General features: G+C 36.3%; 3 protein-coding genes across 3 annotated transcripts; all 3 read right to left on the bottom strand.

The window, feature by feature from the left end:
• Window positions 1–1728: 1728 nt before the first annotated feature.
• On the bottom strand, window positions 1729–3862 carry LOC106312548. Its single transcript, XM_013750108.1, has 2 exons — window positions 3465–3862; window positions 1729–3268 (listed from the first exon to the last, which is right to left on the bottom strand). Exons 1-2 carry the CDS (start codon window positions 3543–3545, stop codon window positions 2171–2173), a joined length of 1179 nt encoding a protein of 392 aa, XP_013605562.1. The 5' UTR covers window positions 3546–3862; the 3' UTR covers window positions 1729–2170.
• A 2741-nt stretch (window positions 3863–6603) lies between these two features.
• Window positions 6604–9907, bottom strand: LOC106310258 (protein TRANSPARENT TESTA 12-like). Its single transcript, XM_013747496.1, has 8 exons — window positions 9490–9907; window positions 8430–8971; window positions 8257–8343; window positions 7822–7878; window positions 7479–7717; window positions 7288–7406; window positions 7110–7196; window positions 6604–7026 (listed from the first exon to the last, which is right to left on the bottom strand). Exons 1-8 carry the CDS (start codon window positions 9847–9849, stop codon window positions 6958–6960), a joined length of 1560 nt encoding a protein of 519 aa, XP_013602950.1. The 5' UTR covers window positions 9850–9907; the 3' UTR covers window positions 6604–6957.
• Window positions 9908–10992: 1085 nt separating this feature from the next.
• Window positions 10993–13053, bottom strand: LOC106309759 (high affinity nitrate transporter 2.5). Its single transcript, XM_013746886.1, has 3 exons — window positions 12291–13053; window positions 11593–12068; window positions 10993–11514 (listed from the first exon to the last, which is right to left on the bottom strand). The coding sequence occupies exons 1-3, from the start codon at window positions 12966–12968 to the stop codon at window positions 11172–11174; spliced, it is 1497 nt and encodes a 498-aa protein (XP_013602340.1). The 5' UTR covers window positions 12969–13053; the 3' UTR covers window positions 10993–11171.
• Window positions 13054–16194: the final 3141 nt, after the last annotated feature.

Raw genomic sequence — 16194 nt, 5'->3', positions numbered from 1 at the left:
GTGTGTTTGAAACTCTATTTGCCACTTCAGTTTCTATTGCACATAGAAGAACAGTTGAAAAGCTAAAGACATGGTAAGAATAAAGATGAAGGCTATTTATTCAGGTTATTCCAATGCAAAACTTGAATTTGAACAAAGATGAAGATCTGGACAATAATGTCCTGCTTTACACCTCTAAACCCGTTTGATAATCAACTCAGAAAGAAGAAGTGATATTATCAAAAACATCACTAATGAGTAATGAATGCCCCTGTATGTAAATGCTTCGCTTCAATATTGAAGTTCAATATTGAGGTTGTGGGATGTGAAATTTATACATACACATTGGCGCATTTTTCAAATAACAATAATCAATTATATTAAATCATGAGCATGACCTATTGATACGATTGTGTTTCAACTATTTTAATACAATTATTAAAAAAAATTATTAATCATTTAAGAGAAATATTATAAAAAAACACAAATATACAAATATAATTAAAAGACACAAATATAAAAATTAAATTTAAAAAAAAATATATAAAACAAAAAAATACTCGTCATTTTTTAAGGGCGGGTCAAAATCCAGTAAACTTCTTTCCTTCTGAACAATTGGTTAACGTCTTATCATACGTGGCCATGTGAGTGATGGTCCATACATGGAGTTGGCAATCATGGATCTGGACCGCGGACCTGACCCATAAAGGATTGTCGCAAGTCGCGGTACGGTATTGGGACGAAGTTTTTTTGGTCCGCAAATTTGCGGGCCTCGTGGGACGGATCTTTGCGGGACTGTATCTTTTGCGGGATGGACCGAAACGGGTCATGCGGGATTACATGGACCCGCATTTTTTTTCTTCATTTCTTATTTTACCTGAAAAAGACGAGAAAGAGAATGAGAAGAAAGCGATTCTTGTGATTTTTCCCCCATAAAACATAAGGAGTTCCGGTGATGATGATTCGAGCTCCGGCGGTGATGATTCGAGCTCCGGCGATGATGATTCGAGCTCCGGCGATGACGATTCGAGTTCTGGTGGTGTTTTGATTTGTTTTCTCTTTTCATTATACACAACTATGAATTGTTTTATTACAATGTGATATTTTTTGTTTAAGTTGATTGGTTTTATTTTCAGTATTGTGAAGTAGTGTTTTTCTTAAATTAAATTTGAGTTCAATGGTGTTATTTAGGAGAAAAGTTAGTTGTATATCACGTCACTTGTATAACTTGGCAAAGTGATTTACGATTTTTTTTGCAATCCAAATAATTAAAAAGAGAGATGGTTGGATGAAGACATATAAAACTTGAGCCAAATTATTACAAAGACAACAACTCAATCAGATTCAAACTTAACAAAAGCTAATGCTGATAACAAAATAAGGCTTTTAACTCAAAAACGCAAGCACAAACAGAGCTTTGTGGCATTGATTTTGATAAGAGGCTTCAGTGAAGCTTAACAAGCTCTCTTCAACTCTCTTACACAACTCTTCTACTTGAACATTCATGAAATAAGTTGTAGCAGGCGGTTTGATAAGGAGGCGTCCCGCGGGACGGTTCGCGAAGGCCTATATATTATGCGGTACAGGTTTGGGCCGACATTTTGAAGACCGCAGCCCGTGCGGGACAGGCCCGCTTTGACCCGCTCGACGATTAATCTGCTGCGGTACGGGACGGAACGGGTAAACTTGTTTGACATCTCTATCCATACATGTGTTACACAAAAAAAAATGCAATATTTTGTCTGGTTATAAGTCTTTGCAAATTTCTGAGTTCTGAGAACAAGGCTCTTAGTGGTGAACACATGCAAACACACCAATACTAGTATACGTAACAAACCCCAATGAAATCAACGAGAGAGCAATGTACAAAAAAGGTTAAGTAAAGAGTGTCTTGACGCAAAACTTCCCAAAAGGGAGAAAGAAACTCGTAAGAAAGAACACAAACTCATGTTTTGGAGATGCAAGCAAAGGTCACATAGAATGAATCCTTAAAAGAAACAAAGAGATCAATCTATCTATATACAAAAAGAATCTTCATCACCCTTTCAAAATAATCCTCTCTCCCAAGCGCCTGGTGAGCCTGCATTCACCAGACACCAATTACACCAATATCTCAGCTGTGCAAGTGCTGCGGAGGACTCCTCTCAATGTAGAGATCTTTAGATGAACTGTGTGGTGAAGATTCCATCGATCATTCGCTTTCTCTTACGCAATTCCCCGGCAAGAGAAACCTATACTTATCTGCATTCTCTAGGAGATAAGAAGGAAGATGAACAGCCGAGAAAGAATGAGGAATCGGACCCATCTTCCCAATAATATCCTTAAACGTATACTCCTCAGGTAACATATCGAAAAGATCAGCTCCTTTGCAGATAACTCTCTGAACTCTCTTCGGATTCAAGAAATGACTAAACCTCACTCTATCGTTATGGCTATAAGCCTTCATCTTGAATATAAACTCACTGATCCTCCGAAAGCAAAAGCTGCAATGCCACCCCGCATCCGCCAAGATCTCATCGCTCTGACGGTAATGAGCGTACCGCGTCTTCCCCGTCTCGTATCTATGCACGGAAGCTCTCCAGCTCTTGTTATCAACCAAGAACTCAAAGGAATAAAGATAGTTCTTGAGACGCAAGTGAAGTATCTTCGGCACCTCGTCGCACCATCTCAAGAGGTTTATCGTGTGCCTGCTCGGAATCTCGTCGACATCAGACATCAACAGCAAGTCATCGTCCGTGATCCCCGCGATCCTCAGGAGCTGATCAAGAGCCACACGCTGATACGCCTCCTCGTAGAAAGGGTTCTGCCCTTTGACGAACCTCCCACCGAGGGAGCCGTAGGTGAGACGCGGCTCCACGAACTCGAACTCGCCTCTGTGAGCTGCGAAGACGAGAGGCTTAGGCAGGCCGGTGAAGGTGGAGTTTGATTCTAAGAGGACGAACTGGGTGATGTAAGGGTAGAGCTCTCTCCATCGCACGGCGAGGATGTCGAGCTCGTTGCTGAAGAGAACGGCGTCGTAGACTCGTCGAGGGTAGTCACGGACGCCCCAGCCGTGGAGTCTGCAGAGAGTCTCCATGGAGGCGTTCTCGTGGTGGTAGTGAGGGATGTCGTGGAAGGGTTTGGGCGGGGACTCCCATAGTGGGCGGAGGAAGTAGGAAATCTTCTGGCCGTGGATGTAGCCGGCGAGGACGCATGTCGGGACGATGACTAGTAGGAAGATGTATGTCTTCATGTCGACGCCGCGGAGAGCGCAGCAGAGTCTAGAGAAGCTGAAGAATCTACCAGTTTCCTGCAGAGACAATCAAATCTAAAAAACTCAGATCCAAGTTTAGTTTCTCAAATAAAGCACAAAAGGTGTAGACTTTATCGGTTTAACAGTGATGGGTTAACATAAAGATCTAAATTTTATCGAATTAGTGGTAAAGTTTCGATTTTTAAGAAAAGGGTAGTGAGATCTTCGTTTGAGAGAGATGGGATATTCAAACCTGACTACAAACTCCACCGCAGATGGAATCAGTCTTCTTAGAACAGTAATGCCCACCTGCTTCTCCCATCATCCACCACATCAGATCCACCGATTAACCAACTTATTTACCAAAATGCCACCCACCCTTCTCAATTCAAAGGTCAAAGCTCGGCGAACTTCGGCGACGATAAGTAGATCTCCGGCGGAATCACCAATCTCAACAAAAACAGAAACTTTCCGAATCAGGAAGGAAACTAAAACACTTAAATCCCTAATGAACAAAACAATCAGAAACTTTTTGAATTGGGACAGGAAAAAAAAAATCAAAACTTTAAATGATTTTCAGAATTGCTAATGAGTGAGAGAGAAGGAAGAGAGAGAGATGAATAAAAGGCTGTGTCCTCTCTGTAAATGGGTGGCACTACGCGATTAAGAAAGCGGAGGGGCTAAATCGTATTTTTGATTAAATTATATAATAATCGAACAAATTCTCTGTATATTCCGTGTTTACGAAAATACCCTTGCCTCGATCAACGCGTGGGGCTATTAGTTTGAGGGTGATAAGGTCATTTCCGAAGCAGCGTAACGGTTTACTCGGGTCCCACCACGAGACTCTCGGCCTGACTCAACGCCTCTGTTTTGTTTCTGTCGTGTGAATGACTTCATGCGTACAGTTCGGACACCTGGCGCTCTAAAATATCTCCTTTAGATATATCTTCCGGGCTTTTAATTTGGGCTCTCTATTTAATTGTGGCCCGTTTAGACTTCCTTACAAGGTCAATGGAAACTGGAAAGTGTCAAAGTGATTATATTCGTATATTATGGATTTTCTATGATTTCAAAATAATAGCTACAGTATCATTACATGTGGGAGAACAAGTAACAACAATTATCTCACAAATTATCTATATTATTAAAAGAGAAGTACCCTTTTGAAAATGTTGTTACTTCATTAATTAAACTCTTTTTTTTTTGCTTGTCTTTTTCAGTTGCATTTATGAAATATCATAAAACGAATTGTCTAATTTATTACTTGTCTTTTCAATTACATTAATGAAATATCCTTAAATAAATTTGGACATAATGTCATTTAATCAACCAAAAAAACTCATGAGTTATCCTTACGTTCATAATTTTAATAATGGAGATTTTTAAAAACGTGCATCATTAAAATGTAGGATAATTTTAATTTAAAATGTAATTTTCATATTTTTCAAACAAATTCTAAAAATATTTTTTAAATATTTTGTTATAATTGTTAAAAAAAATATTGAGTTGCTTTTCAAATAAAAAGGTAAAGATATTAAAAATATTCTAATTAAAACATGTAAAATTTAATATAGTTTTAAGGAAATGGTCAAAATAAAAAAAATTACACATAAAATAATTATGATTTTTTTTAACTGGGCGGATCATTATTTATATGATATCGCACACGAAATAAAAATTTCTGTTTTTAAAATTATCTAATTAACTCTATACTCATTTTTTTCTATTTTTTATATGATATCACACATTCGTAAAAAAATAAATAGTTTAAGATAAAAAAAATATTTACTTAATAAATATAATATGAACGGATCAGGATCTAGTTTAGTTTTAAATGTAAGACTATGAATTAATGATTTGTTGTAAATCTTTAATAAATGCCAGTGGATCATTGTGACTTGGGTTGGATAGGTCGGCGATACCTTGACTTAGGAAATTATAAGGTAGTTTACTTATGATTGAGATATAGTTTATTTCTACTTTAATCCTCGTTTCTGTAAACTGTGAGTTGGACGAAATTTCCTTTCTCTGTATTTATTGACTTCTCTGATGTAAAAGTTACTTTGTTTTGTTTATAATAATTTTTACTACACGTTTTCAAACTTCTTTTGAAAAAATGTGAAAACCAGATCATGTAGTCTGCTTATTTGTGCTGTTACCATTGTTATGTTACAACCCAAATTTACATCCGTATGATATTTATATGTTGGGTATTACTATTTGACCAGGACTATGAAAATGAGTGGGCATGCGAGTATATCAAAACGAAACAGGCAGTTTTGAGGTGAAAATGAAAGAAAAAGAGTTGCACACGTTTTTAAAAGAGAAGTACCCATTTGAAAATGTTCTTACTTCGTTAAATGGTCAAAATAAAAAAAATTACACATAAAATAATCATAATTTTTATTAACTGTGCGGATCATTATTTATATGATATCGCACACGAAATAAAAATTTCTGTTTTTAAAATTATCTAATTAACTCTATACTCATTTTTTTCTATTTTTTATATGATATCACACATTCGTAAAAAATAGATAGTTTAAGATGCAATAAAAAATATTTACTTAATGAATATAATATGAACGAATATTACAAATACATCATTTAATAAAATAAATAATTAAAAACTAAAAATTCATCAGAGTCTAGTTTAGTTTTAAATGGAAGACTATGAATTAATGATTTGTTGTAAATCTTTAATAAATGCCAGTGGATCATTGTGACTTGGGTTGGATAGGTCGGCGATACCTTGACTTAGGAAATTATAAGGTAGTTTACTTATGATTCTACTTTAATCCTCGTTTCTATAAACTGTGAGTTGGACGAAATTTCCTTTCTCTGTATTTATTGACTTCTCTGATGTAAAAGTTACTTTCTTTTGTTTATAATAATTTACTACACGTTTTCAAACTTCTTTTTAAAAAATGTGAAAACCAGATCATGTAGTCTGCTTATTTGTGCTGTTACCATTGTCATGTTACAACCCAAATTTACATCCGTATGCTATTTATATGTTGGGTATTACTATTTGACCAGGACTATGAAAATGAGTGGGCATGCGAGTATATCAAAACGAAACAGGCAGTTTTGAGGTGAAAAGGAAAGAAAAAGAGTTGCACGTTTTGTAACTCATGATCATAACATAAAGAAGACAGTGACGCGTGATAAGAATGGAAACTTGCATTGCATTCGTTAACGTGTGGCGTTGTATTGGATTAGTCGACGTTGACTTGCAACTTTTTAGGTCTTCCACTAATCAAACTTTGAAGTTTTCAATGGCCAAGACGTCCTAATTCTTACCTTTATGATTGGATGGTGTAAAAAACTTCCAACTCATCATTCATATTTCGTGTGGAGTAAGATTGGGGTGCCAATAAGAACAACTTTCTTGATTGATTGTTTTAGTTGTGGTTTCGCTTATCAATGTTGAATCTTTCTGGAATTATTCTGAATTGAGTAGATGTTTGGTATGGAACTCCAGACACTGACGGTTTCTCAATTATGCTAATGGATCAGCTAGATTTTATCTCGGATCTTGAGGTATATACTCCACACCCTTATTAATAGTTCTGTATTAAGATTCCAATCCTCAAAATACAAAATGTTTATTGATTAAAAAGGATCTTACGTTACAACTTAAAGTCTTATAGAAAGAGAGAAGATCAAGATTCTTTTGGTTCGGACACGGAAAGGTGATGTGCAGATCTTCTTAACATATGTCACAAAATAAAACTATATAGTTAGTTCAAAAGAGTCTCTTTCTCTGTTACTCCTCCCCATTCTCTTATCCTCTCTTCTGCCATAGCAGCCTGAAATATACATCACTTAAAAGATTGAAACAATGGTTGAGTGACAACTTGTTCAACCAGTCTTAATATTGTTGGTTCCTCACCTCTTTGGCCCAGTTGGTTGTGCAAATCATCCAAGTCAAAATTATAGACTGAACAAAAGTTCCCGTCATCATCCCCCACCAAATACCCTAATCATAAAAGTTTCCATAACATCAAAGACTATGGTCTTTCGTCTCATTTATAAAAGTTTTATAGATAAACGATTCTGAATTTCATTACCATAACGCCATATTCAAACTTAAAACCCAACAGAAGACCAAATGGGATTCCAAACAAGTAATAGCAAGCTATGTTCACATACGCAACAACTGCTTGCCATCCAGCTCCCACAGCCACTCCTGCATTATAGTACGTTATTGAGTTTTATCTATCATATTATATATATAGTAGTCAAGAAAATAATATAGTACCGGACAAAACAGGCTGAACATTGTTGATGACAATGCAGAAGGCAAGCATTGGTGTGAGTTCTCTAACCACATTCCTAACTACTTCATCTTCCACAAACAAAACCGGATACTCTTCTCGGAAGAAGAGTAAAACCGCCGCTATAAGCATCCCCATCGCTGTTGATACTATCACCGCCACAACTAGAGAGAACTTGGCCGTTCGTGGGTGGCTAGCTCCTAGCTCATTTGATACTCTCACACTGGCAGGACAGGAAAAAAAAGGATATCATTATAGCTTGGTAGTTGGTACGTGTGACATGTGTAGAACTTGTAAATAGTTTAGTTTTCACTCGCGGAGATTTACCTTACTGCTGCATTTATCCCAACTGAAACCATGACTGCCCATCCCAAAATGTTCATGCTTCATTTTACACATGCATGTAAACATATAATTAGAGAGTGATTTGTAATAAAATACTGAGTTTTTGAATTTTCTTCGTCATTTTTATATATCCATATTTTACAATTTAATTAATATATATGTATGCAAAATTAGATTAAGAAAATGTGAGAAATAAAATATTTATATAAAATACTAGACTATATTGGCTGCAAAAGACAAAACAAAGAGACCACAACGCACGTTAGGTCTACTCTTTTTAGAGAATCTTTATGAAACAAATGAATAAAACAAAAACAAAAAACATTAATCATGTATAAGTTAACTTAACTAATGTCGTGCACAAAAGATATAATGTAGGAGATATGTTTATCTATAAAATATATAAAATAATTTTACCATATGGAGAGTGCAGCTACGGAGACTTCAGCATTCTTCAAATATCCAGCAAATAATACGAGTGCCATGAAATACCAAACCTCCAAACTACAAACGCAAATAAATTTTAAATGCGAACTCATGTGTCGGATCAAGTGATATATGACCGGGGAAAAAAAACGTTTGAAGCTTACCAAATCATGACAGCAGAAGCCAGAGACAATTTGACAAAACCCCACAAATTATGAAATGCCTCCCACGTGAATCCTGACCAAGCCTCTCCACAAGTCCCACCAAAAATATACACGAGTTGCGCCACAACAATGAACCACCAAGATGCGTTAAGCACCAAAGCTAAACCGGGAAGTCCCCAGTTAAACCTAGACATGACTAGCCACGTGAGGAACGTGTGGATCACAAGAGCCACACCGGATATTCCTGCCATGGCCATGATCTTGCTTTGCGACTGCAAAAACTTAGCGGTCGGGAAATTGATGGCGTATGCGAAGATTTGTGGGATCATGTAGATGGAGAAAATCCCGGCCATGGCCGAGATTGCAGCGGTTTGGCCTATGAAGGATAGGATTGGAGCCGCGAAAACATAGAGTAGAGAAAGGATTAGAGCGGTTGCGCTTAGAATCACCCATGAGCGTTGTAAGTAAACGCCGAGCATTGATGCTCTTCCTGCTCCAAACGCTTGTCCGCATAGCGTTTCCAACGCGCTTCCCATTCCAAGCTAGTCGCGTTCGCAATTCACCATACATAAATAAATAAATAGCCGTAAGAATTTGTAAATTACATTGGTTACACACTAGTACTGCTAATATAGCAAGTACGAAGTAACACATCAAGTTGTTCTAAAGTGCGCCTACTATACAAGTTGATAATTTTATTTAGATTCACATGTTGTCATTGTAAACTTTATATAAGAATCTAGAGTTAGATTCAAAAATTAATTTGTAATTTGGTTTATGATATAGTTTTCCAGATCTAAGATATAGTTTATACATAAATAAATAAATAGCCCTACGAAATTTTAAATTATTCACATGTTTATTATCTTAAATTTATATAACTATAGTCTTGATTCGAAAATTAATTTGTAACTTGGTTTCAAATAAGTCTATACTTGAGGTATAATTTTTTACCAATGCTAATCAAAACGTAAACAATCACAATATTTGAATATTTCAGCTAATAATAAATAGTCTCTAGTTTCTTTTTTTTTTAAGTTCTAAAGATGTACATGCATACCATGATACCGAAGGAGAAACCAGCAATGACGGAGTTCTCAATGGAGACGGCGGCCAGGGCGATGGTGCTAATATGTCCGGCAAAAACCTGAGTGATGGCTCCGAGAGAGAACTGGGCCATTGATGTGAAAATAGCCGGTCCGGCTAGCTTCCATAGCTTCTTAGACTCAATTCTAAACTCTTTGACGAAGTCTCCGACGTTGGAGATGGGCGGGATATCAACGGCTGTAGAGGAGAAGGAGACAAGAGAAGATGCTCTGCTTCCCACTCCTAGATAACTCATCAATGCTTTATGGGTTGTTGGGTCGAGGTCCTCCGTGGACGACAGAAACGGATCCATGAAACTGTTATCTTTCTCCATTCTCCTACGACCAAGAAAGAGTGAGAGAAAGATAAGAGGTAAGGGAGAAGATCGTGGATCTTGCAATGTTACGGAGCAATTGTTATATAGACACTATCACAAAATGTTATAGGTTTAAGAATTTAAAAGTAACTGAGGAACAAGATTTTGTATTGTATGAGTTTTTGGAAGAGTGGTAAAAGACAGCTTTACACCAGTTAATCTTTGACTTGGTGTTCCATAGTAGAATATATTATATGACTGAGTCTGTCCAGTGTTGTATAACTGACATACGTAATCAAAGGGTAACGATTTGATATTTCATCGCACGGCCAGCTAGGCTAACCAATACAATATGAAAAAAACACTAAGAACATTTGCATTTGTAATTCACAAGTTGTTATAAAAATAAGCTAAGATATTTGTTTCGTGGACTCCATATGCCTTTTTACAACGTGCGAGGCAGTCAATGTGATATCCAAGGAAAGGAGAAGCATCTTTAAACATTTTAGTTGAATTGGCTAAGGTTGTTAGCCGTGCAATGAAAAGGGGTGTTTAGGTTTCAAAGGCCCATCTAAACATGTTGGGTTCTCATTCTCAACCCAATATCAGAGCGAGTGGGAAGGTAAAGGTTGCAAGAACTTTTTGTTTCTTGTCAGTCACTCAAGACTTAATTCACTTACTGTAATCAAAGAATAATGATACTGAAGATTGCAAGGTTTCTTGTTAAAAAAAAATTGTTGATGGTATGATGGTGTGTCAGTGGCCAACGTAATTTCATTTGTCAATGAACTTGACATAAAAACGTTTGTTTTTAGTTGTTTTCTAATTTTTACACCATCGGTTATGAGAAGCTTCAATAAACGAGACACTTTGGTTGCAATTGTATATTCCTAAAAACTTGTTGCCAGAACTCACAAGAATTACATTACACCCATCTATTGCATTTGAAAGATTACTCCCCACCTCATATATAGGAATCATCCTGGATTTAGTTTTCTTTGAGACAAATTTTTAGAAGAATTTATAACTTCAAATGGTATACTTAGCCAAAAAAAATGGTATACCTTATTGGAAGTTGATACATATGTTTGTCAAAGGAAGCAGACAGAAAATTATATATACAAAGTACTATATAAAATGAAAAAACGATGGTTCTTTCCATGATAAACAAACTTTTACAAAGTACCCCATAAAAAGAAAACAGTAACCGGTAGGTATTACATTACATACACAGCTTATCACACGAGAACAAAGAAAATCAAGAAATGGAGAGCAAAAGCAAAGAAAAAATAACACAAAAGCATACACACAAACAAGCAAACAAATAGAACAGTTATTTATCAAGATTGAGGATGAGTTGTGGCACGGCCTCTTTCGCTAACGCTGTTCTCAGCAAATTTCTGGCTTGCAAGATGCAAGTTCTTTTCTTTCTCTTTAGTGCTCCACTCAGCGAGGTAATATTCTTCTTCAGTTACTTTCTTGGAAGAAGGTCCACAAAACATACCTCCCCATTGTGGAAAGTAAATCAAGCATATTGGTAACGAACACGCGATTGACATTATCCCCATTAGAGTTATACCGGTCTCTCTAGAGTATGTTGACCCTTTGAAGAATATCAGTTGAGTTAAGACCGCACCAACATTGCCTCCCGCTCCTGTCATTCCCGATATCACCCCAAGAGATCTACATAACCAAAGAGCAATTACGTTAGATAACTAGTCTAAGCTACAAAAACTATAATTGCCATGCATAAAACTTTACCTTCTAGAAATAAATGGAACAACGCCAAAGGTAAGTCCACAGGAAGCTTGGACGAATACAGAGAAGATGAGCATAACAACTATAGACCCTGTCAATGAATCAATTTGTCCAAGAGATGCACACAAGACACCTCCTAGTGTTTGAATAATCCACCACGACCACAACCTTCCTCTCATACCAAACCGTCTAGCCATTAGATCCGAGAGGATACCTCCTCCGGGTCTAGCGAAAAAATTGGCTAGACCGAAACTGGCTGCTATAATCCCAGCTGTGTTGAGGTTTAAGTGGAATCTATCAAAGAAATATTCAGCGATGATGTTGTCTATTGTGAGCTCAACTCCAAAACAATAGCCATATGCTAATGCTGTTATCCATCCTCTATAGTTTCTGATGCCATGAGTTATCACTTTCCCAACCTCATCTTTCTCCTTCTCTCCAGATTTGTGCATTGCCCAATAATCTCCATCAGGCAGATCCTTTTATATTAAAAAATAAAATAAAAAAGACAAAACATAAGTGAGATTATCGCATCATCGTTGACTTGCTTGTAATAAACACAAACGTAATTGAATTTGCGTGTAATAAATTACTTTTTTTTTTTTTTTGTCATCAATAAATTACATTTAATGTTTTTAATAGTTTTAGTCATTATATAACCAAAACCGGAAATTAACCGGATAAATTGAATAAACCGGTACCTGACCGAACAAGAGAACGGCGAAGGCAGAGAAGGTCTGAAAGAGACCAGGGATGAAGAAAGCGATCCTCCAAGCCGTGAACTTAGTGGCTCCCATCTGCCGGATCACCGAGAACACGAGCGGCATGATCAGCTGCGTCGCGCCTCCTCCGAGGTTTCCCCACCCGGCGGCGATACCATTAGCCGAGCCCACGACAGGTCCGGAGAACATAGAGCTCATCCAGAACTGCGTCGAGACAAAAGTCGCGAGCGAGAACCCCGCGAAGAACCGGACCATGATAAACCCTATCGGCGACTTGATCCCCGACGTGAAGTACACGGCGGGAGCGGTGGAGAGTGTCAACGCGGCGGAGGCGAGGCGCGGGCCGAAGAGGTCGCAGGCCGTGCCCATGACGAGACGAGCGAAGACGGAGCCGGACACGGAGGCGATACCGGCGTTTCCGATGTCGGTGGCGGTGAGGTTGAGGTTCTCGCGGATGACCGGGAGGAGAGGAGGAGCCGCGAAGGTGGAGACGAAGCAGCAGAAGAACTGGAACCACGAGAGGTGGAAAGCTCTCATGTGGGGCTTAGCGACGGAGAAGAGGCGGAACGTTGTCGACTTGTTCTCGGAGTCCACCGGAAGTGCGAACCTCCGAGTGGTGGTGGTTCGAGATTCTTCTCCTTTGCCTTCGACGTCCATTGCTTGTGAGCTTTGGAGAAGCTAGTGAGGGCTTAGTAGGGTGGGAGAGAATGAGAAGAAGATTCTTGATGGATCTAAAAGGTTTGAGTTTATGAGTATATATAGAGCAGAGTGTAAAAGGGCCTCTGACATTTTCATGGATGTTCTTGTGAAGAGTGATGTAATCATTTTTAGATATTAAGTGGGAGTTATTTTTTTTTAACGCGATCGTAAATATTATTGTTTTGTTTTTTATGCATTCAATTCTGCTTTTAGTGGATTGCCATATAGCTAGGTCGAGTAATGATCAAAATAAATTTTTTTTTTTTCGGTTTCAAATTATGTGGTTTAGTCGTTTAGAGTTTTCAGTACAGATTAAAAAAACAATTAAATAATATTTTATTTTATCGCAAAAACTTATTTTAAAATAATTAATTTAAATTAAATATAATATTTTTTTTTTAGTTTAGCCGGTTCAGAAGAATTTATATCACAAATTCCAATTTTAAACTCACACTTGACACAGTAAATTTGAAATTTGCTTTAATTTTGGTTGATGTGTGAGAATCATTTTTAACTGAGTTAAAATTTAATCTAATTATAGGATCAGGTGTTTCGGATCAATTAGGATCAAACCGGTTATCTCAAGTCTCAACACATACATACAATGTTGCATCAGATGCAATACATTCATCGGACTGTTCTAGCTCTTTCTGTTTTCATGTCATCGAATGTTTAAGTTAGTTGAATAAGAAAAACCTCAAAATACTAATGTATAATTTTCCAAACTTTTACTTTTTGCTCTGTTTTTCATATAATAGCTATTTAAGTATCAATTAGTAGTTGTACTTTTTATTATATCAGATTAATGTTCGAAGTCAATACTTGAGACTTGAGACTCGGGGAATAGTAGCTTCGTTTGGACTCTTTAACCATGGCAAAGGTAAAGTCTTCGGGGCAATAACTTTGGCAAAGTCTCAACTACAACAATGTGTTACAAAATTTCCAAGTTGTTTCTTTCATTCTCTGTAAATCTCATGTACACAATGATTTCAACATAGAAAACAAAACATAAGCTTATGAGTTTGATCCATTTAAAATCGTTAGAAATTCATAATATGATTCAAGGGATTTATTGAATAGTCTGAAAGAATGAGTTTTTTTTTTGTCATCAGCTTATACAGATTCAGACAGACTCTGTAAACCAAACCGGGTGATCTGCGTACATGTGAACGACGAAAGACGGTTGCACCCACTATCTGCCTTTGAATTTTGCGTCCTTGAGACATAGATGATTTCTGACTGGAGGAAACTTTCTTTCAGGGTCTTGATGTCTTCCAAATAATTTGCAAAAACTGGTCATTCTTCTGGTTTCGAAACCATCTTCACCAATTGAGAACAATCCGTTGCAAACGTAACCTGAAATTGACGTTAATTTCTTCATGCATTTCATTGCCCAGAGTAGCGCCTCCATTTCCGCATGAAGAGGAGAGAGGCTAGCCCGAGCATTCCTCGCCCCCAACAGTCCCTCAAACCCCTCTAGAGTGCTGAGTCAACCTTGTCCAGAAAATATATCACACTCTTTCCAGAAACTATCTGTGAAACACCATCTTCCTGAAATTGGCGGCAAAGTCGTAACCGCAACTTGTGGTACTGTCCTCTGCTCATTCAATATATGTGTCTCAGCCCAGAATGTTGATTATGTTTCTGTCAGTTTAAGCGTATCCATGAGATCAATGAGATCAATGTCCAGATTACTAAAAACTTTACTATTCCGATTTTTCCATATGTACTATAGTATCCAAGCAAACTGATGATCATCTATATGTGGTAGTACTCTGCAGAAGAGATGATCCATATTTGTGAATAGAGAACTTGTTGGAAAAATTGATAGATTTGATGGTATCTTCGATAAAGCACAAACCTGAAGTGCGAAAGAATGAGAATATGAGATCAATATTTTACATATCAAAGAAAAGAGAGATTAGCTTGAGATTTTTTTTTTTTTTTTTTTTTGTAAAAAGAGATTAGCTTGAGATTTGCATAACCAAAATCTTCTATTCCAATCTATCTCTTTCGCCGAGTCATATGTTACATTTTTATTGTATATATATACTGTATATATATATTATATATATTCTATAAATTTGTTCTATTTAAAAGTCAGAAACTGTAATTTGATTTTATGATTTTAATATTGTAAAGACATGAAACCAATATTATATATACATATATATATATAGATTATTTAGAGAATTATATAGCCAATTTTTTTGGGTTTATCTCTTCTGCCGAGATTGTTAAATTCGAATGTTATGTCTTTTTTCTATTGCGATAATGACATTTACAAAGAAACAACAAAGTTTATGTCATCAATGAAAAATAGTTTTATGTTAAATATTTATTAAAAAGTGAATATATGCAGTTTAATATATATGAATAATCTGCTATGAACTATGTATTCTATTTCAATAGTTATCTATTTTGGTGAATGGAAAATAGGTTGTAATGTTGTTTCTGTTAAATAAAACTGATTGTGTTGTTGATCCAGTTTTCATTGATTTGCACTTGTTGGAATTTTTCCTAAACTACCATATAAAGGGCGGCCATCCAGTCTCTTTGTAATAAATTTGTATGTCTATGATGAATGTTCCATAAGAAACTCGTACATTCTAGTGTAGTAGTTAACTAGGTGATCATCCGCGCCTTGCACGGGGTGAGAAAACTTAAAGAAATATATAGATATTAGAAATGTAAAAGTCATAGACACAAATATTACATGTTATTTATGTTAAAGGATTCAACGAAATTGTGGATATGTAAATAAAGTAAGCTTCAAAGTTTTTTAAAACTTGTGTTATTTGTTTTGTGTGATTGAAGTATAGTTCGTGAAAATGAATCTATAAGAGTAAACAAAAACTTATATAAAATTAATTATGAAATAAAGATAAAACGAAACATAGGCGATAAAATAAAATAAAATGTGAAAGCATATCCTATATAATAAGGAAACAAAATAAATAAATAAACTAAGAAAACTACGACTGCTGTGAAAAGTATCTTCAAAACTCTTCGATTACAATCCTATAAAGTCCGCCATTGGTGTACTTCTGGTTTTGTTAATGATGATTCAGAAAGAGTGATGTGGTGAGGAGTTGTGTTGCAGACACTGCGTATTTATATAGAGTTTTAATGATGAAAACAAATAGCCAAAATTATAGTAGCAAATATTTACTAATTAATATTT

Source organism: Brassica oleracea, chromosome C8 (assembly GCF_000695525.1).
Source record: "Brassica oleracea var. oleracea cultivar TO1000 chromosome C8, BOL, whole genome shotgun sequence".
NCBI classification, from domain to species: Eukaryota; Viridiplantae; Streptophyta; class Magnoliopsida; order Brassicales; family Brassicaceae; genus Brassica; species Brassica oleracea.
The sequence above is the reverse complement of the archived record's forward strand: the minus strand, read 5'-3'. Positions and strand labels throughout refer to the sequence as shown.

Bases quoted from the DNA above. Each gene is read 5' to 3' on its own strand.
- LOC106309759 (XM_013746886.1), bottom strand. From the start codon at position 12,968: ATGGACGTCGAAGGCAAAGGAGAAGAATCTCGAACCACCACCACTCGG. The intron at 12,069-12,290 runs GTACCGGTTTAT...TTAATATAAAAG, and splicing joins CCGTTCTCTTGTTCGGTCAG to GATCTGCCTGATGGAGATTA. The intron at 11,515-11,592 runs GTAAAGTTTTAT...TTGGTTATGTAG, and splicing joins GTTCCATTTATTTCTAGAAG to ATCTCTTGGGGTGATATCGG.
- LOC106312548 (XM_013750108.1), bottom strand. From the start codon at position 3,545: ATGTGGTGGATGATGGGAGAAGCAGGTGGGCATTACTGTTCTAAGAAG. The intron at 3,269-3,464 runs GTTTGAATATCC...TTGTCTCTGCAG, and splicing joins GCGGTGGAGTTTGTAGTCAG to GAAACTGGTAGATTCTTCAG.
- LOC106310258 (XM_013747496.1), bottom strand. From the start codon at position 9,849: ATGGAGAAAGATAACAGTTTCATGGATCCGTTTCTGTCGTCCACGGAG. The intron at 8,972-9,489 runs GTATGCATGTAC...GAACGCGACTAG, and splicing joins GTTTCTCCTTCGGTATCATG to CTTGGAATGGGAAGCGCGTT. The intron at 7,027-7,109 runs GTGAGGAACCAA...TGTATATTTCAG, and splicing joins CAACCAACTGGGCCAAAGAG to GCTGCTATGGCAGAAGAGAG.